The 19,738-nt window shown below is 61.6% G+C and overlaps 1 protein-coding gene across 1 annotated transcript in view; it reads right to left on the minus strand.

Annotated features, from left to right (window-relative positions):
* Window positions 1-19,738, minus strand: part of LRP1 (LDL receptor related protein 1) — an 86,318-nt gene that overhangs the window by 14,338 nt on the left and 52,242 nt on the right. Inside the window, 38 exon segments of the mRNA XM_054183248.1 lie at window positions 122-241; window positions 561-646; window positions 870-1,053; window positions 1,304-1,491; window positions 1,576-1,716; window positions 2,125-2,247; window positions 2,643-2,771; window positions 2,993-3,109; window positions 3,649-3,783; window positions 4,083-4,232; window positions 4,687-4,800; window positions 5,501-5,620; window positions 6,106-6,234; window positions 6,335-6,460; window positions 6,869-7,061; window positions 7,286-7,490; window positions 7,906-8,095; window positions 9,311-9,682; window positions 9,973-10,097; window positions 10,263-10,414; window positions 10,677-10,803; window positions 11,355-11,484; window positions 11,571-11,705; window positions 11,952-12,083; window positions 13,683-13,811; window positions 14,102-14,242; window positions 14,486-14,635; window positions 14,862-14,956; window positions 15,485-15,659; window positions 15,826-16,053; window positions 16,166-16,297; window positions 16,605-16,849; window positions 17,247-17,411; window positions 17,584-17,788; window positions 18,260-18,457; window positions 18,798-19,043; window positions 19,131-19,331; window positions 19,528-19,710. Coding sequence (XP_054039223.1) covers window positions 122-241; window positions 561-646; window positions 870-1,053; window positions 1,304-1,491; window positions 1,576-1,716; window positions 2,125-2,247; window positions 2,643-2,771; window positions 2,993-3,109; window positions 3,649-3,783; window positions 4,083-4,232; window positions 4,687-4,800; window positions 5,501-5,620; window positions 6,106-6,234; window positions 6,335-6,460; window positions 6,869-7,061; window positions 7,286-7,490; window positions 7,906-8,095; window positions 9,311-9,682; window positions 9,973-10,097; window positions 10,263-10,414; window positions 10,677-10,803; window positions 11,355-11,484; window positions 11,571-11,705; window positions 11,952-12,083; window positions 13,683-13,811; window positions 14,102-14,242; window positions 14,486-14,635; window positions 14,862-14,956; window positions 15,485-15,659; window positions 15,826-16,053; window positions 16,166-16,297; window positions 16,605-16,849; window positions 17,247-17,411; window positions 17,584-17,788; window positions 18,260-18,457; window positions 18,798-19,043; window positions 19,131-19,331; window positions 19,528-19,710 — 6,116 coding nt within the window.

The following is a 19,738-nucleotide window of genomic DNA, read 5'->3' on the forward strand; positions in this document are numbered from 1 at the left end:
GCCCTGAGCCTGATGATGACCCCACAGCAGGGCTTGTGCCCAGTTCCAGGGTGGCCGTGGTGCCAGTCTGTGCCCCCCCTGCCCGGACCGGGGGTGCCCAAGGCGCTGCCTCAGGCCCCACCTGAACGTTGCTCCCATTGATGTGCATACGGCGGATCATGCTGCCCTGTGTGGTGACATCTGTCCAGTAGATCATCTGCTCCCGATAGTCAAAATCCAGAGCCACTGCGTTGTTCAGCCCCTGGGAGGAAGGGAGAAGTGTTGAAACAGCCTCACCTGCCAGCACAGGGTCACGGGGGCTTTACAGAGACCAGTGAGCCCCCAGCCTCAACTTGCAGCCCCTGCAGCAGAGAAGTTAAAAGCACCTACAGGCAACTGTTGTGCAGCTCCTGCATACTCATAGCGAGATCCTGGATTCCCAGGATCTACTGTCTGCCTGGGAAGCCAAGAGCCCAAACTCCCAGGCTGGCAGGTCTCCTGCCCTGCAGGGCCCCTCTCCAACCCCAAACCCCTGGCCACATGGGGCTGGTGCCCCCTCCTGCTCCTGGCTCCTCTCGCACCTGCTTGAGCAGCGTGTAGTTGGAGCCATCCAGGTTGAGTTTCCTCAGGTAGTACCGGTTGGCAAAGATGAGGAAGGGCTCTTCATCTGCACAGGGAAACCAGGAGACGTGTCAGGGAAGTGCTGCTGGGACGCGGGCAGATCCCCTGTGGACCTGCTGCCCTCCCTGCCCCACCGCCTCCCAGCTCTCCTTCCTGAGTCGGGTGCAGCTACTTTGCTTCGCAGAGCATCGTGACCGACTCCAATGCCAGCAGTATCCCACGGTCACCAGAAGAGCATCCCTGCCTCCCAGTTTGCTCTCAGCTCTCACCTGTGACAGCTTTACAGCTGGTGGGGTTGTCAGGTTTGAGCTTGTAGCCCTCTACGCACAGGCACTTGTAGCTCCCCAGAGTGTTGATGCACTTCTGGCTGCAGGGGTAGGTGGTGGAGCACTCGTCGATGTCAATGCACGTCTTCCCGTCGTCCTTCAGCCGGAACCCAGGACGGCATCTACACTGCAGGAGGCAACCGGGAGCTGTTAGACATATCCAGGGCCCGCACGCTGGGACGTGACAGGCATCACACCATGGGACAAGTGGGCTCAGGCACAGACGGCTTGCAGACACAAGAGCAGCACGCACAATCACGGGCCGAAAGAGCCCGTGTGCGCACCCCTTGCCCCTGGTGCAGGACAGAAGCAACCCTCACGCTAAGGGAGCAGGAAAGCATCCCTCCAGCCGAGCCTCCCAGCCTGCGGGCCCCTACCTTGTATCCGATCTTGAGGTCCTCGCACTCCTGGGAACAGCCGCTCAGCTTCTTGTTGAGACACTCGTTGATGAAGCAGTTGAGCTCGTCGGAGCCGTCCGTGCAGTCATTGTTGTTGTCGCAAAGCAGTGCCTCTGGGATGCACTTTCCGTTCTTGCAGAGGAAGAAGGAGTCGTTGCACTTGTTCTCTGCAGCAGGTGGAGGGGAAGTGGCAGTGGTCAGCGTGAGACAGCCGGGTGGCCCCGCTCCGCGGCCACGGCCCCCGCAGGTACCTGGGCTGGTGCAGCGCGGGTTCTTGGGCGCCTCGTCTGAGTGGTCATGGCAGTCGAACTCGCCGTCGCACTCCCATTGCCGGTTGCTGAGGCAGCGGCCATTAGCGCAGCGGAACTCGTGGGGGCCGCAGGTGGGATACTCTGCAGGAGGGTGGCGGGCTCAGACGGCACTGCCCACCTTCCCGAGCCAACCAGGAGTTACGGGGGCACCACAGAGCCATGGCATGGGCGCCCAAACCTCCCTGCAGCCTCCTCAGGACCGTGCTGCACCGCAGGGGCCAAGGAAGTGGCAAATGCAGGTGGTTTTGGTGCTCTCCAAACCTGGTCTGTGCCAGGGCGCATGCCCTGCGGCGGGGCTGAGGGGGACAGCTCTCCTGCACCAAACCCCTCCCGCTCCCCCCTCATCCTGGTCTCCCATCAAACCCCTTCTGGATGACGAAGACCCTTTCAGGGTCCCGTCTCAGCACCCAGGAGACCCAGCGTGGCTGCCAGGGCCAGTGCCACAGGAGATACAGCCCTCGTCATCCTCCCAAGTCCCATGGAACCCACCACACTCTGGGGACTCGTCTGAGCCGTCACCACAGTCGTCATCATGGTCACAGACAAAGTGTTTGGGAATGCACTGGCGGTTTCCGCACATGAACTCCCGCTCGTCGCACGTGTTGTTGTACACTGCAACGAGGCATCGCTGTCAGCCCCCCGCCAGATTGCGTGCTCTCCTGCCTGCCCCCCCAGCCCTTTGTCTCAGGACACTGGGGACAAGAGCTGAGGCACAGCCCAGTTGGGGCAGCGACTCCCACTCCTTCGCCCCCAGCCTGAGCCCTCATCCCATGGCTGTGAACAGCACCCGGGCAACATGGTGCCCTTAGTGCAGGATGATGCTCCTCCTCTCCTCGCAGTCAGGGAAAGGCACCCAAATGTCCCCGTGTCCAGCACAAGGCATCCTGTCTGCTACTGACAGGGACCCCAGGGAGTGGGGGGGGGCCCCCAGGCAGCTCGGCTTGCTCTACACCCCATTCCTCTCCAGCCTCTGGCCCCACCACGCACCCAGCCCTCTGGGGACTCACAGCAGCCGGCAGCGAGGGTCTCGTCAGCTCCGTCTGCACAGTCCTTGTCTCCGTCACAGAGCCAGCGCTCCGGCACGCACACATAGGTGCCCGGGCACTGGAAGGATCCTGTGCTACAGGTGGTCATCCCTGGGGAAGGGAGAAGCGGGAAGGAATCCAGTCACCCCCATCACTGGAGAACCGGCACTCTTGGGCTATGTGGGTCCTAAGGCCCAGGAGAGCAGTGAGGACCATGGCACAGGAAAGCAAAGGTGGGAGAAGGGATGGGCAGAGGCAGAAATACGCAGAGATGGAGCTGCAGCGCGGGCAGGGACTGAGAGAGGTGAGAGCAGGGGCTGGAGCAGACTCACGGCAGCGGCTGTCCTCGTCAGAGCCATCCCCACAGTCGTCTGCCCCGTCACACACCCAGAGCTTGGAGATGCAGCGGTGGTTGTTGCACTCAAACTGCACGGGGTAGCAGAACTTGTCTGGGAGAGGAGGAGAGGAGAGGAGGGGTGAGAGCCAGGGCGATGCGGGGGGAAGGACGCGGCAGCAGAGCACGGCCACACTGGGCCAGCCGGACTCCAGGGCTGGAGCCCAGGGTGGTGCTGGGGCTACTGCTCGCCCAGGCCTGGCAGTGCCCACATGCCACGCTGGCAGGCTCTGCATGGAGCGGTGTGGGATTCCCTGCTCTGGAGCTGGGGAGGTTCCCCAGTTCCTCAGCTCCATCTGCGGTTTCTTCAGGGAGGTTGGAACTGAAAACGTAACTCAAGTGAGCCGTAACTGGCCACCTTCAAAATGACCATGGACACTTGTGGATGCGCTGAGCAAACAAACGCACCAGGACATTTGCATTGGTCACAGTTAAAAGCCCAAACTTGTGGAATAAGACCACAGAGGGGGAAAAAATCTGGAGTCCGGTCCTTGGAAAAGGGATGTCAGGGAGAGGAGAGGGTCCTGCCTACCCTCCAGCACACTTGCACTTGCCACCCCATGCCATCACCCTGGAGCCCCTTGCTCTCCCCACCCTGCCGCTCACTGCAGTGAGTCTCGTCTTCTCCGTTCTCGCAGTCGTCCTCTTTGTCGCAGGTCCAAGTCATGGGGATGCACCTCCCACTTGGGCAGGCGAAGTAATTGGCCGGACACTTGGGTTTCCTCCCACCTGCTTTGTGAAGGAAACGTCAGGTAAGGGTGATGGTACGGACGTGTCCTGCCTCCTCCCAACCCAGAACTGCCCAACTCCAAAGGATTCCTCCCCAAAAGCACTCTGTGATCCCGCATGCATCAGCACCCTGCAGCACCCTCTGTGCAGGAGCTGTGCAAGCAAGGGACGATGGTCTCAGTGTGCAAATAAAGCATCCGCTGCCCAAACAGACCCCAAAGGGGAGCACCCAGCCAGAGGGTTGGTGCGATGCCCCCCATCTCTCAGGCCTGAGCCCCCTTTCCTCGCCCCAGTCTCACCTGGACAGTTGCGCTCGTCTGAGTAGTCTCCGCAATCATTCGCCCCATCGCACACCCAGCTCGGAGCGTAGCACAGAGAGGTGTGTTCGCACTTCTGGAACGTGGTACCCTTCACCCCCAGCTTGAAATAGCTGCTGCAGTCGGTGGCGGCTGCAAGGAACCACAACAGGAGCCCTGGGTGATGGGTGCTGCTTGCCGGCGGCACAACCCTTCGGTCCAGCTCCCACTGCGCAGCACGAGCACTCGCCCTGCTGCTGACAGCCCTTTCCTCCTCGGAGCAGCCCCGAGCTGACTCTGCCCATGTGCCCCGAGCTGCCGGGACCACGTTAAGCGTTTCTGATGGGCTGCTGGGGGGTGAGGTGCCGGGCACGGCGTGGGCGGCTGCAGTGATGGGCTGGGGGTGCTAACCTGGGCTGGCCTCTGCTGACGGGATGGGAGCCAGGGCTCTTATCCGGTTCAGCACAAGTCCCAAAGATTGAAAAGACTGAAAGCAGGTGCGGGGACCCAGGCCCCCCACCCCGCAGGCACAGAGGTCAGGAGCATCTCCAGCAGAGCAGAGCTGGGGGGGCAGCAGGGAACATGGGACAGTGGCTGGGGCACTCACTGCAGTTCATTTCATCCGAAGCATCCTCGCAATCGACGAACTGGTTACAGCGGCTTGAATTCCCAATGCAGCTCCCATCTCGGCAGCGAAACTCGGTAGCAGCGCAGCTGGTTTCTGCAAGGGGGAAGCCCCCGCAGCGGATGAGGCTGTGCTGGGGGACCCAGAGGGTACGGCCACCCCACGGTCCCCACTCGCACTGCGGACGTGCGTGCACAGACCTCCGCTGCCCAGCACAGCTACAGACTGCCCGGCCCTGCGCTCCTAGCTCCGGTCCCCTCCCAGCTGAGACCTGGTGCCTGTCTGGCTCACGCACTCTGCCCGGCAGCCTGAGCTCCTCTCCTGAGCTGGCCTGTTGCTAACAGACCTGGACGGGCCCAGGGAAGCTCCTGACCCTCCCCGTCAGTTCTGAACCAAGCAGACAGGCTCCTGCAGCTCTGAAGGGATGCTGCGCTTAGGGCTGCCTGGGTGCCCTTTTCTCAGGAGCACAGGAGCCATTAGGAGCAGCGACACTGCGCCTTGCCATCGCCTTGTGCTCCTCCTGGGTGTCACACCACTGTTCTCAGGAGGCTCTGGCTGCTGCACGGCCACACTCGGGAGTTATTCCTCCCGGCTGTCAGGGAGTGAGCTTTACAAAGCAGTCTGCGGTACAAGCAGCACAGGTAGGATTTAGACCTTGACTATCCGTTAAGCCCTGGCTCTGTTCTGATCTGTCAAGCTGAAGGTAACTCTTTCCCGAAGCCTCCGTCCCTGTCCCCAGACGGCTGACCGAGCCCTGGCAAGGGCTGGCCGGGAGCCAGCCAGCCAGCCTGCTTACTGTTACACGGCACTTCGTCCGAGTTGTCCCCACAGTCGTCCACGCCATTGCACCAATAGCGGCTGGCGATGCAGCGCCCGTTCATGCAGTGCAGGTAACCCTTCTTGCACTTGCGGCTGCCTGTGAGGGAGGAGGAGGAGATGAGTGCAAGGGGAGGGCCGGCGCCCCAGGTGCCTCAGCTCCTCAGGGACCCTTCAGCAGGGGAAGAAGCTACACAGGCAGGATTAGGAAACAGGCTCCCTCGTGCTGTGCTGGCAACATGGCAGGGTCAAGCTTGGCCTTTGCCCAGCAGAGACCCCTCCTGGCAGAGAAGCAAGGGCTGGTTTAGAGCAAAGGTGCTGCAGCCCCCACTGCGTCGGTTCAAGGTTTCTCACCCTCCAGCCTGCCCCCAAAAACTGAAAAAGGTCTGGAGCCCTTAAGGCCTGGCCTGGCTGGGCCCATCTCTGGGAGGGTGAGAGGGACTGCAAGCACTTGAGGGGCACGAGAAGACACCCAAGGCACCCTGGCTCCCTTTGCTGAGCAGAGCCGAGAGCTCGAGCACGGTGCCTGCAGATGCTGGGAGGTGTGTGTGTGTTTGAGCAAAGCAGCAAGAGGAGGAACCTTACTGCAGTAGGACTGCTTCTCATCTGACTTGTCCTTGCAGTGGACCACGCCATCACAGGTCCGGCTGAAGTCAATGCAGTCGCCGTTCCCACACTCAAACTCATCGTGCATGTTGCAGGTGGAATTCAGGGCTGGGGAGGGTGTGGGGAATGTCAGCTCTGCCAGGCTGAGACCGGCCTCTCCTCCTTCCCTCCCCATCCCCACCAGCCCCCACTTCCACCTCCCCTCCACCTTTGCAGGTGAAATCCTCCTGCAGGATGCGCTCGCCACGGCAGGAGCAGTTGACGTGTCCTTTGGGTGTGAGCAGGCAGAGATCCTGACAGCCGCCGTTGTTCACCCTGCATGGGGACAGCTCACCTAGGAGAGACGGAGAGAAGTCACACCAGGGACAGCCTCAGCAGCCCCTTCCCCTTGTCCGCCCTGCTGGAGGGATGAAAAGTATGGGATCCTCCCCAAGCTCTTCAGATGGGGCAATGAGGGAGGCACTGGGGGCATCCAGTCTCCCCAGATCTTGCAAGGAGGATGCCCTGGGAAGAGCATAAATGGGGCAAATTCTCTCTTTCTTCAGCCTGCAGAGGGTCTGAAGATGGACAAGCCTTGGCGTGAGGGTCCCAAAGGGGCAATGACAGGCCAGGCAGGATGGTGGGATGGGTTTCCCCGTCCCCTGGCCTGCAGACAGGGTGGAAGAGCAGCGCGGGGTGGCAGGGGAGCAGGGGCCCAGGGTGGTGAGGCTGCGGTGGCTGGTGCGGTGGAGGGGGTCCTTACAGCTGTCGGTGTCGTTGGCCACAGCAATGATGCCCATGGGCTGCTGGGGGATGTCAACACGCAGAAGCTTCATGTCAGTGCCCACATACTTGTTGGCTCGTTGCACAGCCCTGCGCACCCAGTCCGTCCAGAAGATGTAATCACCGTAGACAGCCAGGCCGAAGGGGTGCACAGGCTCCGATTTCAGGATCACCTGCCGGACATTGGCAAACCATGAGCGTCAGGGAACCTGGCTGTGGGTCACAGCCCCCATCACCACCCCAAAGGCAGCCCATCCCCAGGTGTCTGCCCCAGGGGAAGGCTCAACTTCCCCGAGCTCCAGGAACAGCTCTGCTCGCCCATGACAATGCGCCAGCCCCATTTCTGACACCCGCCGTTCTCCTCCAGCTCTGCCGCTGGGGCCAGGTCTGGACTCACGTGGCGGTGGGAGCCATCGTATTCACAGCGCTCAATTTTGTCCAGCGTGGCATCAGAGAAGTAGATCTTCTCAGCCTTGTGGTCAATGGCCAGCCCATTGGGTGTCCGTATGTCCTGGTCAATGATGATGAGGACGTTGGCACCAGAGAGGGTGGCACGCATGATGCTGGGGTGTTGCTCGTTCCAGTTGGTCCAGAACATCAGGCTGGAAGGGGAGAGACATGTGATGCCTTTGCAACCCCAGCTCTCTGCCACGTACGTGTTGGCTTAGCCCACCCCTCCACTGCCGCGGGGCTTCCAGGGACTTTGGGACAGATGGGACATTGTCCCCACATAAAAAGGGCGGGAGAGGGATAAATGAGGCCACTACAGCCAGCTGGGAAATGCGGTAGCCCATGGTACCAGTTGGCCAGAGAAGGGGATGGGATGGGGTTTGTGTCTTTCCTTTGGGGTGCTGAAGGAAGGGGGGCAGGGCACGGGGCCTTTCCTCCCTGGGGTCCAATACCCTCTGTGCTGGGAACCAGTGCTTCCTCCCCAGTGGAGGGGAGTCCGCCTGGATGCTGGCCCTGGGACCATGCGGACCCCCGGGCAGGCTGGCTGGACCACCGATGGCCACTCACTTCTGGCACTCGTCCAGCACAAAGGCCCGGGGGTGGTCGTCCCCTGACATGGTGATCACCGTCTCCCTCTCGAAAGCCCCCAGGCGGCTCTGGTCCACGGTGTGGCGGGTGATGGTGGAGGTGGTGTAGCTCGTCCAGTACAGCGTGTCCCAGCCGCGGTGGTATGCCAGCCCCTCCACTGAGCCCACGTCTACAGAAGGGGAGGACAGGCAAGGGTTGTGTCCAGCCTGTGCTCCTGCAAGGCTGCCCAGCTCACCTGGACGCGGCTTCTCCTGCAGCCTGAAGTTATTGCTTTTAATTACACCCCATAAAAATCCCTCAGAGGCTCTGGCTACTTGCTAACACGGCGCCAATACGGCAGCACCTGAGGGGACTCAGCAGGGCTGGGCTAACGGGCAAGCTGAGATCCCAGGAGACTTTAGGGGCCTCCTGGGCAGACCCCTGCTACCAGCCAGCTAACGACACTTTCTTGAAGGGAGGCTGGGTGATGTTCACCTACGATGAAATGAGGACCTGAATTTGGCTTTCAAGCTCATGCTCTGATCATCTCCCCTGCACTGGCCAGGGCTTGCTCCGGGTCCCCCTGTCCCCGCAGCAGCGGCGCTGGGAAGGGTCACCCTCTGCCAGGGGAGAGCTGAGGCCCAGAGGCACGAAGTGACAAGATGAAGACTTGTGGCCGACCAGGGAGACCTTCCCTCCAGCTCTCAGGCCAGGAACTTGAACTGTACACCTATCCTTCCTCCCTCGTTAACGATCAGCAAAAGGTTTAATGAACCGGCTACGACAGATGGGCCCTGCTCTCCTGATCTCAGCGATAACAGCCATCCCAAGTGACAAATGTAAATACACTCATTAGCGAGCACATCTATAACCCTTGCTGGAGGTGCTCCCTAGTGACGCAGAGAGACAGACGGGGTCTCTTCAACTGCTGTAGGAGCCAATAAAACCAGCCAAGGGCAAGCGGAGGGCTGGAGGTGAAGAGAGGGCCAGACGTGGCACGCGTTGCTCAGGCTCGGCAGGTCTGTCTTGGAAGTCAAATGCAAACACAGAGCAGATCCCAAGTTTGCTGCAGTGCCTTGTTTCTAGAGCAATGCGTACCCACGTGCACGCCTGAGCCTTGTGACACACTCTCCTTGCCAGAACGAGCTCTGCAGACTGCTCCTGACACTTGCATCCTCTACCACAGGCTGCTGCCTCGTCCAGAGGCTGGGGCAGGAAGCTCACAGCTGAACCCTTAACAGCTGCCACTCAAAACACCTCTTGAAAACACCAAAATACATCAACAGAGAAAAGGAAAAAAAGCCCTTGGGAGAGCAAGGAGGGAGTTCAGGAAGAGGTGGCATGGGAGAACAGGAAAGAGGGGTCTGAAGGCAGATGCTCGTGGAGGGAGCCCGGTGACACTCACTCTCCACGATGGTCTTGCGCCCCGTGCCATCATCGTTGATCTGCTGGATGTTGCCAAAGTGGATGTCACTGTAGAATATGCGGTTGCTGCCCTTGGAGCCGTAGCGGTAGTCAAAGGCCAGGGCAATGACATTCTTCATGTGCTCCGCATCCTCGAAGGGCTTGATGGGTGCGTTGAGGTTGTTCTCGTCCGACAGGTGGATGCTCTTGAGGATGGTGCGCTCCGAATACAGCAGGTAGCCATCGTAGTCCCGGCAGCTCACCCCGTCCTCGGAGAGCATGCCATGGGCGCAGGCGCATGTCCTCTGCCCATTGCCACGGAACAGGCAGAGCTGCTGGCAGCCCCCATTGCTCTGGGCACAGATGTTGGTGCCTGGGGAGGAAAGACGGGATTGTTTGAGGAACTGGGCAGGCTCTGTGAAGGAGGATGCTCCCGCTCAGCCGCTTTTCACCGCTCCCCGCTCCCCGCTCCCAGAGGAAGTGGGTGAAGAAAAGGCCTCAGCCCACAGCACGACACGGTTCTTTGAAGAGGACACAGTGGCCTGTTTGTCGTTTGTTTCTCCATCCCCCTCCCCACATCTGCCGGCCGTGGGAGCTCAGCCTGGGCTGCCGCCAGCACTCAGCAGCGCTGCACGGGGGGCTGACACCCGCTCCTGGACGCACCCTTCTGCCTGGCCCGGTTGAAGACTTTGATATCCTTGAGCTGCACGCCGATCCCTGTCCGCAGGGACACCGACTCGGTGGCGTTGTCCTTGTTGCCTCTTTTGATGGAGCCATTCGCGTGAGTCCTAAGAAGGGACAAAGTCACTGAACAACCAACGTGGGGCCCACCTCAGCAGCACCCTGTGGTAGGACCCAGCTCCACCACCTTCGCCATAGCACCCACCAGCTCCCCCCACCCTCCCACATGGCTGGTGCCCCCCCAGCACTGCCGGACCCCCCGGGCACGGTACCTATCGCTCCAGTAAATGTACTCCTCGAACACCGACACTGAGAACATGTCCATGTTGTTGCTGGACAGGACAACCTCTCGGTTTTCACCCGTTTCCAGGTCGATTCGTTCAATCTTGTCTGTCCGGGCATCACACCAGTAAAGCTTCCCATCCTGAGGTGACGAGAAAGCATCCCCATCAGCAATGGAGCAGCGCACCAGGGTGGCACTAACGCACCCTCCGCACCTCCCACCACGCCTGGCAGAAGGTCCCAGGGTTCAGAAGATGATCACCCTGGACACCCCACCCTGCACTGGAGAGGAGACTCCAGGGCCCTGGGGAAGGCAGCCATGTCCCCAGAGGCCCCACCGGCAGGGGCACAGCTGCAGGGACCCTTGGCATTGGCACGCTCCCCACCAGGCCCCAGGGTCGTACCTCATAGTCGACGGATATTCCGTTGGGCCAACTGATGCTGACGTTCACCAGCACCATCCGCTCGGTCCCATCCAGACGCGACCGTTCGATGCGGGGGTACTGGCCCCACTCTGTCCAGAACAGATACCTGCAGGGGACAGCAGGGGCGTGACCATGGGGCTGGCCAGAAGCAGCATCCTTGGGCCTTTTGGCCACCAGAGCAGAGGACAAACGCCTCTCCCCCTCATCCCTCTACCCCTGGTGATCTGCCAGCCACCACGTGCTTGCAGAGCACGCCGCAGCCGGGGAACAGAGCGCTGCATTGCAGCTGGATGCAGCCCAGAAACCAGCCCACGTGCCAGTCACGTAAGGTGCTGTTCTCCATCCTTCCCTGTATCCAAACAACTCTCCTCTCCCTGTGACTGGAGCCAGGCTGGGGAGGCTCCACTTGGATTTTCTGAGGTGCTGGCACCCACAAAGTCACAAGGAGCTCTCAGAGAGCTTGGCCCATCAGCAAAAGGGCGGTTAAATTCAGCTGGTTTGGACAGTGGGGACCCGTCCCTTGGTGTGGCAGATGTGCAGGTCCTTCTCCGCTGCATGCAAACATCACAGCTCTGCCGGGAGGGTGCTGGGGGTCTCCAGTACGTGCCCACCCCCCACCTAATGGCCCTCTCCAGGCGGCCTTGTGCAGTGTCTCACCCCTTCTCTGGATGGACTGTGATGGCCCGTGGCTTGTCCAGCCCCTGAGAGATGACCACATAGCGGAAGGACCCGTTCAGCCTGGCCACCTCAATGACATCAAAACCCTGGTCTGTCCAGTAGATGTTTCCTGCAGAGAGGAGACAGTGAACACCCATTCGAGCCCCAATCCCCGACTGCCCCTCTGCTCCTCCCTACGCTGGAGCCCTGTCTCACCAGCGATCCAGTCCACGGCGATGCCCTCCACGCGGCCAATGCCATTGGTCACCACGTCCTCCCGCCACGTCTGGTCCCGCTTGGCCCGGCTGATGGTGCTTAGACCCATGTCCACCCAGTAAATGGTGTCGTTCTCTGAGAAGGGACAGGCAGGAGAGCGGGTGTCAGTGACTGCCCCTGGGTCACCCCAAGGGTGGCACAGACCTGGGCTGAGCCTGCAGCCCTGGCATCGAGACCTGAAACCCTCCTTCGTCCAGAGTGGCCAAGGGGAGATGCTCTCCGGCAGAGCATTGCCAAAGGAGGGCCTGGTGATGGTCTCCCTTGCACTCCCCCTCCCTGACCCCTCCAGCCCTGTTGTCCCGCTCCCAGCCCCTGCATCACCTGCGTGGAAGTCGATCCCTACGGCCAGGGAGGTCCCTGACACGGGCACGAGAGCATCTGACTTGTCGTTGGGGTCCAGAGGAATGCCGCGGATCCCCTCGTGGACTGAATACAGGAGGAAGGAGCCAACACCTGCGACACAGATGCGGGGACAGTCAGATGCATCCCAAAAACCACACGACGTCCCTTCAACAGACAGCCATGATTAATGGAAAACTGTGACAGCAGCCCATGGAGGAGCATGAGCCTGGCAGGGCTGGTGGGAGGGCTCGACCCTGCCACGACAGCAGCACCACGAGTCCCCGGCCTGGGCAGACAGCCCAGGACAGCAGAGGGACAGGCAGGGCAGGGCTGAATGGCGCTGGCTGGACCTGCTGGCAAGCTCTGCGGCTGCCTGAAGCATCCCCGCACAGGCAGCCCCTACGCCCACCACTCAGCTGACTCTGAGGCTGACGCATGCGAGACGTGGGCTGGCAGCGGGAGCCACAGCTCCGCAGGCAGTCAGGCAGGGGACGGGGGAGGCAGTTCTGCCGGACACCGAGTGCCTGATCCTGCCCCCACTGCTGCGGTCAAGGGGGTGACATGTTTGCAGCACTGTGGTTTCTCACGGAGGGAGGGATGCCCCCCTTCACTTGGGTCCCTGCATGAGAGGGGCTAACCAGGATGAACACAAGGGGAAGCAAACTCCTCTGTGAACAAGATGAGAGAGCTTTCACCGCCACACTGGGCAGGAGAAGGAATGACAAACCTTGTGGAAAGAGGTCAGGGAACAAACCACTCTAAACTGAGCATGGACATGGTCAGGGACCAGATTCCTGATGGCTGGGGCAGGAACCCGGGAACAGCTGCAAAGCCCTTCCCTGCTCAGCTCTGCGAAGGGGCTGCGTGCCGGAGGGCCCTGCCCAGACCTCCCTGCAGGTTGCAAGCCTTGGAGCAGCCTGTTCATGGGGTCCTGACCTACAGCGGAGCACAGGGGAGGCACGAGCAAAGTCTCTTTCCAGAGTCGCCTCCGCCCCCGAGCGCTGGCAAAGGCTCTGTGCTGCATCTGGGTCAGGGCAGCGCTTGTTATTCAGTGCCTGCCCTGACCCAGATGGTGCAGCAGCTCTGCCAGCTCCCTCCAAAAACACCAAGAACATTTTGCACACAAACAGCCTTTGAGAGGCCCTGGCAGTGACCGGGGAGCTGGGGAGGGCTCTTCCCTCCCAGGGGAGATGGTGTCAAACCAGGCAGGGACTGGGGATCTGCAAAGCAAATACTGTGCTGGCTGCCCGGCACCATTCCCGGTGATTGCGGCAAGTCAGTGACCCAAACCTGCTGCTGACAGCCAGGGCTTCACCTCTCCTTTGAGGGCTCCCACCGTGCAGTCCTGCTCCCCTCCTCCCGCTAAACCCAGAGCCCCCGGTGCCCCACGCTCATCGCCACCAGCCCCTCGCAGGGACAGCTCACATGAGGGTCTCGCTGTGGCCCAAGTCCACAGCCCCTCCCGAGCCCCGCTGATGTCCCTCTGGCCCCTGGGGTCCCTTTGCAGCGCTGCTGGGTGCAGGGAGGTGTGGGGCAGTTGGGAGGAGCCCGCACACAACCGGAGCGAGCGGTAGCATCCCCCCATGCATGACGCTGGCACACAGGCCTTGTGGCAGAGGCAGAGCTGCAGCACATGGCCGTGGGTGGCTGTGGGGTCTCTCTGCTCCGAGGGGGTAGTTCGGGTGAGGGGACGGGGACAGGCACGCTCACCTTCACAGGACTGCTGCCCACTCTTCAGGCTGTAGCCTGCAGTGCACATGCAGGACCGGGAGGTCTCGGAAGTGGGGAGGCAGAGCTGCGAGCAGTCGCCGTTATTCAAGCTGCAGGGGTTGGTTCCAGCTGCCGCAGAGAGAAGTGGGGGATCAGTGGCAGTCGGGGGACACCCACAGGGCTGCGGGCGCCTTGGGAGAGGCTGGGGCAGCCGGGGCCAGCACCACTTGGGGCAGACACATGGGATGTGCGTGCTCTGGGCCAGCCGGCAAGGGCCAGGCTTGGGCCAGCAAGAAGGGACAGGGTCAGCCGGCCGCCCAGTCACTGTGGGCCAGACTGTGGCCCCGCTGGCAGCCCAGTGGAGCGGACGAGCTGCTGTCTGGCCCTGCAGGGTCTCTGCCCCGGGACCACACACTCACCTTGCTGGATGCTCTCATTGTACACCTTCATGTGCATCACCAGCGTGGTGCTGTTGCGCAGCACTGTCACCTCTGTCCCATCCTTCTTGTTGCAGGTGCCCATCCTCTCAGAGGCCTGGTCAGCCCACCACAGCTTGTCGCCTGGAAGGAGAAGGCAGGAACATGCAGCAGCCTTCCCCATCCCCTCCCGCCCTAGCAGCAGAGCAGCGGCTCCACACAGATTTATATGCCATGGCATGGAAAAAGGGGTCTGAGCTCAGCCTTTGGTGGAGAAGCATCCCCTCCATAGCTGCTAGAGGTCACAACGAGCAGTCTGTGTTTGGGCAGGGCAGGAGAAAGGGAAAGGGCTTCATAAACCACCCCCACCACCCTGCCAGCTCTCACCCATGATGGCCAGGGCAGTTGCCTTGCTCAGCTGACTCTTCATGGACTCAATCACCTCAAGGTTACTGCCGTCCAGGTTGCACCTGTTGATGGTGCCATTGCCAGAGCTGATCCAGTACAGCTTGCTCTCTGGGTAGTCGATGGCCAGGCCTGGAAAGCAAGAGGACCATCAGTGTCGGGGCAGCACGCAGTGACTGTCACCCAGTGGGATGGGACCAGCAGAGCAGATGGGGTGATGGAGAGAATGGGTGACCCAGCACAAACCAGCCACCGGCCCCCTGGGGAGCCAGGGCCGCCAGAGTCGGGGTTCAGGCTTTTAGGGTCAGCAAGGCTATCCCACGTGGGGTGGTACCGGGAGGGACGGGGGGGTCCATACCAACAGGCCCTTTCTGGTTGGTGAAGAGGAGAGTGCGGTTGCTGCCATCCATGTTGGCCACGCTGATGTTGTCCCCATCTGTCCAGTAGAGCTTCCTGCACCGGTGAGGGGACATTGAGCACGGTGGCTCCAACAGCCCCAGGGAGATGGCCTAGCTCTGCTGCCCTCCCGGCCCACCCAGGCTCCGCCAGCCCCCGCCACCCCAGCCTGCTCTCTAGGCTCCTCTCCAGCCCTGAGCTGGCCCCTCTCCCAGCCCGGGCAGCCCGACAGCCTCTTCGCCCCCAGTGCCGGGACCCCGGAGGGGGTTTGGTGACTGCGAGCACTCGCCCAGCCCAGCCCCGTGCACACCCAGACTGGCACACGCTTGTGGATGCACACTTATCCGCAGCCTGTTCTCCTTCGCGCACGCCGACAGGCGCACACCTCCCGAGCTGTGGCCCTGTCTCCTCTCGCACACCTCCTACACACACTGACACACAGGGAGAGCAACCTGTTCTCTCCCCCACCACACACAGGCATTGTCACGTGCACACACGCATGTGCCTGCATATACACCTTCTCCTCCTTCGACGCTCACGGCCTGACCCCACGCGTGCTGGCACCGTGTCCCACCAGAGACTTACCCCCGGAGGGGGTGAACAACCAGGCAGTGAGGCTTGTCCAGCCCCTGGATCACCGCATTCTTGAAGGAGCCGTCCAGCCGAGCGACGTTGATCTGCTTCTTGTTGGCGTCATAACTGGTCCAGAAGAGGTTTCTGGAAACCCAATCCACAGAGAGGCCGTGAGCGTTGGGCAGGTCTGGAAGGCAACAGAGAAGGGAGAGTCGTTAATGGTGAGAATGGGGCTGGGACAACGTTCAGATGAAGAGGAAGGGCTGATCTCATGAAGCTGAAGCCTCTGGAGGGTTGGCGGGTCTGGGACCTGATGGGAGCAGCTGTGTGGAGCGATGGTCCTCCACACTCACCTGCAGAGACAACAGTCTCCACGCCGGTGCCATTGATGAAAGCTCTCTTGATGGTCTGGGTGCGGACATCAGACCAGTAAATGCGCTGCTCCACGGCGTCGTAGTCCACCACCGTGACGTTATCAATGTCGGGCACCGTAAAGGAGATAATGTAGTTGTAGTAGGGGTTGTCGATATCCACACCCCGGATCTCCATCTGCCGTGCATACAGCAGGAACTTCTTAAACTCTGGGGAGAAGGACAAGAGGGGCAGTCGTGGGACCTCAGCCTGATCTGCAGAGCTGGCACTGAAGCACCCACTTGTCCTCCCCCCACCAGGGTGGCCTGGGCAGATCCCTACCATAGCAGGTCGTGTTGTCTTTGTCCAGCTTCATGAGGTGGGGGCAGGCACAGGACAGCGTGCGGTTGTAGTTGATGAGGCAGAGGTGGGAACACGGCCCTTTGCCCCCATTGGCTTCACAGGGATTAGGAGCTGCAGAGGGCATAAGGCTCAGTGACATCCCTGTTCCAGGGGACACCAACCCAAGAAGCCCCAGAGAGCTGCAGACCTCCCAGACCCTCCCTGCCCCATCGAGGAGCTCTGACCCATCAGCCTCATCACCCCAGGACACTTCTGTGTTGGGTGGCCAGGGCCATAGTGGAGGCCTCCAGCTCAGCAGGGGTGAGAAAGGGCAGCCATGGGGGTGGGAGCAGCTCCCACGCAATGCTCTGCGCCAGCACCACCTCCCCACTGCACTCCCCCCGCCCTGTCCCTCCGCCGCCGCTTCCCTAGGCCTCACCCAGGGGCTGCCGGGAGGGGTGATACACCTGCAGGTCAAAAGGCTGCGTGTTGGTCCTCTGCACCACTGTCACGTTGTGCCCTGTCCACTTGTTGGCCTTCGCCAGCGTGTTGGTGCGCCAGTCGGTCCAGTAGACCTCACCTCCGTACAGGGTGACGGCGAAGGGATGTGACAGGTACTCGTGTCCCCGCAGCACCTCAATGTGCCCTGTCCCATCATATAGGGCCGAGTAGATGGCGTCTGACCTGTGCCCAGCAGAGACAAGCAGTGAGAGCAGGCAGATGGCTGGGCAAGGGCTACCGGGCACAGGCAAAGGCCTCTTGAACCCAACAGCAACAACCCACAGGGTATAAGCAGCCGCCTCCTCTGCTCTGCTTCATGCTGCTGCCGCGGAGGACGACTGCTGATGTACAGTCGCAGTCCCCGCAGAGGAGAAAACCCAGAGCAATGGCTGGAACGTGTTGCAGACACAAACAGAGCCCACAGAGCAAAGGTTTTCGCTCCCAGCCCAGCAGACAAATGGCAGAATAACACAGAAGGAAGGGCGAAGGTGCCAGAGCTGGGAGGGACGGGGAGGGGGCTGAGGCCCAGAGGTGATGGGGAAGGGGAGGCACGGGGCACGGATGGGTGTCCGGATGCTACCTGGCGTCGATCCAGAGGATGCGCTTCTCCAGGTAGTCGACAGTGAGCCCGTTGGGCCAGCCCCCCGAGCCCGTCTCCTTGTGGATGGTGCGCCGGCCTGCGCCGCTCATGGAGGCGGCCTCGATGCGGGGCAGGCTGGCATCCCAGTCTGTCCAGAAGAGGATCCTGCAAGGGACAGCGAGCGGGGACGGTCAGCATGGGGACACGGGGATACCAAGCTCTGCCTCCCGAATCGGCAGTGGGGCGTGTGCCCAGACAGGAGCCCATGGCCTGGTTCCCCTGCAAGATCCCAAGGGTGCCACTGCGTCCTGGTGACCGATGTCCCCTCCTGCCTTACCCGTAGCGGGGGTCCAGGGCAATGGCACGGGGATGCTCGATGTCCCCAGCCAGCAACGTGGTTCGCATGGTGCCGTCCAGCTTGGCCACCTCAATCTGGTCCAGGTTGCTCTCCACCCAGTAGATATTGCCAGCGATCCAGTCCACGGCCAGCCCCTCGGGGGTGGCCAGCCCGTACTGTATCACCACCTCGAAGCTGGTTAGAGCTGTGGGGCACAGCGCCGGGAGGGCTCAGACTGCTGCTTCCTCCCCGGCCCACCCACCGCCATCACACTGCAGTCCTGAACATCTCCACCTGGCCTGACAGGGTTCACTGGCACGGGGAAGCTTCTTCCCCAAACGGGGTCTGAACCCCAAAGGGCTGAGCCCCACGTCCGTGGCCCGGCACCAGGCTCTCGCTGGAGGTGCCCCCTCCCACAGCTCTGCAGCACTGATGGGGAGGGGGCCCGGCTTTGTGCTCCCAGCTGCTGGGCTGCAATTAGGAAAGTGCTAGGAATGCTAATTAACTCCTACATAACGAGCAACTTTGGAGAGCGTAATGGGATCACTAGAGGGGCTGTGGGTTCCAGTGTGGGGTGCCAAGGAATCGTTGCCAGCACCCTATCCCAGAACCCCATCCCCGATTTCCCACTTATCTGGCCCCCACCAGCTTGCTCCAGGCCCCCAGGGCTACACACCCCCATTCTCGAGCAGTTTTCCTCTGTAGATTTTGTCCTCCACCACATCGGTCCAGTACAGCGAGCTCTGGTTGAGGTGGAAGTCCAAGGCAATGGTGTTGCGCAGCCCAGGGACTAGGACGCTGTAGTCACCCCGGTGCAGGTCAATGCGGCGGATCTCATGGCGGTTGGAGAATATGATGAACGGCTTGAAGGGGTCTGGGGAAAGCAGGGCAGGGTCAGAAGGGTGACACGGACAAGGCACGAGTGACTGGCAGGGGCTGCGTGGGACCAACGGTCCCCACCCCTGTGGGTGGAAGGTGTCCCCGGCTCCTGGCCCCGGCCCCAGCCCCAGCTTTGGGACCACCCACACCCCTGCACCGTAAAGGGCAGCTCGTGCCAGGTGTCGACAGTGAGGGGTCCACCATCAGCAGACAGATCCCCCCAGGATCTGGACATGCCCATCAGCACAGTACTCAGCCTCCGAGAGCAGAGGGACACCCCCCATCACAGGCAGCAGGGGCGATGCTGCCAGCCCCTGCAGCCCACCCACACACACCCAGGCTGCGGCAGCTCTCGCCGTCGGGTTCCAGCATCCAGCCCTCATAGCAGGAGCACTTGACATTGTACTTGTCCTGCTCGCACTTCTGGCTGCACTTGAGGTGCTTGGCACAGTAGCTCTGGATCTGGCAGGTCTTGTTGTCTGAGCCCAACTCCATCCCCAGGGGACAGGAGCAGACGATGCCCTCGCCGGGGGCCACGGTGCAGTTGTGGCTGCAGCCGCCGTTGTTCAGGGAGCACTGGTCTGTGGAGAGAGGATGCGATCGTCAGGTCCTCGTCCTGTTCCCAGCTGGGGGACACCCTATGTCCCTGCGCCCAGCTCCACACTCACCGCAGAGCTCGCCCTCGTCGGAGCCATCACCGCAGTCGTCGGAGCCATCGCAGAGCTTCTCGGGTGGGAGGCAGATGGAGGTGTTGTTGGCGCAGGTGTGGGAGGGAGGTTTGCACACCAGTGACTCGCAGTTCTCCTCGTCCGAGTTGTCCTCGCAGTCACTGTCGCCATCACAGACCCAGGCCTTGCTGATGCAGCGGGCTGTCGATGGGGGAGCAAGGAGAGGGCAGATCAGACGTGGAGGAGACGTTATTTCAGGCACTCAGGGTCCCTGCTGACCCAGAGCTGGTGTCCCTCCACCGCTGTCCCCATCCCCACCGAGCTGAGGCAGGTCCCAGACCCTTCCCCAGGTCTGAGGGGGCCAGGGGCAGTGGTTCCCCCCCTCCCCTGCTCTCACCTGAGTCCTTGCAGCCAAACTTGACGTTGGGGTCGCAGACATGGGTGACCCCCTCGCAGTTCTTCTCGTCACTGGAGTCCATGCAGTCCGTGTCGCCATCGCAGCGCCAGCGCATGGGGATGCAGAGCCCGTCCAGCCGGCACTGGAACTCGTCGGTGTGGCAGCCCCCGGGCGGGCGCGTGGCTGGTGGGAGGGCACAGGCACCCACTCA

The sequence above is a fragment of the Rissa tridactyla genome, chromosome 24 (assembly GCF_028500815.1).
Source record: "Rissa tridactyla isolate bRisTri1 chromosome 24, bRisTri1.patW.cur.20221130, whole genome shotgun sequence".
Classification (NCBI taxonomy): Eukaryota; Metazoa; Chordata; class Aves; order Charadriiformes; family Laridae; genus Rissa; species Rissa tridactyla.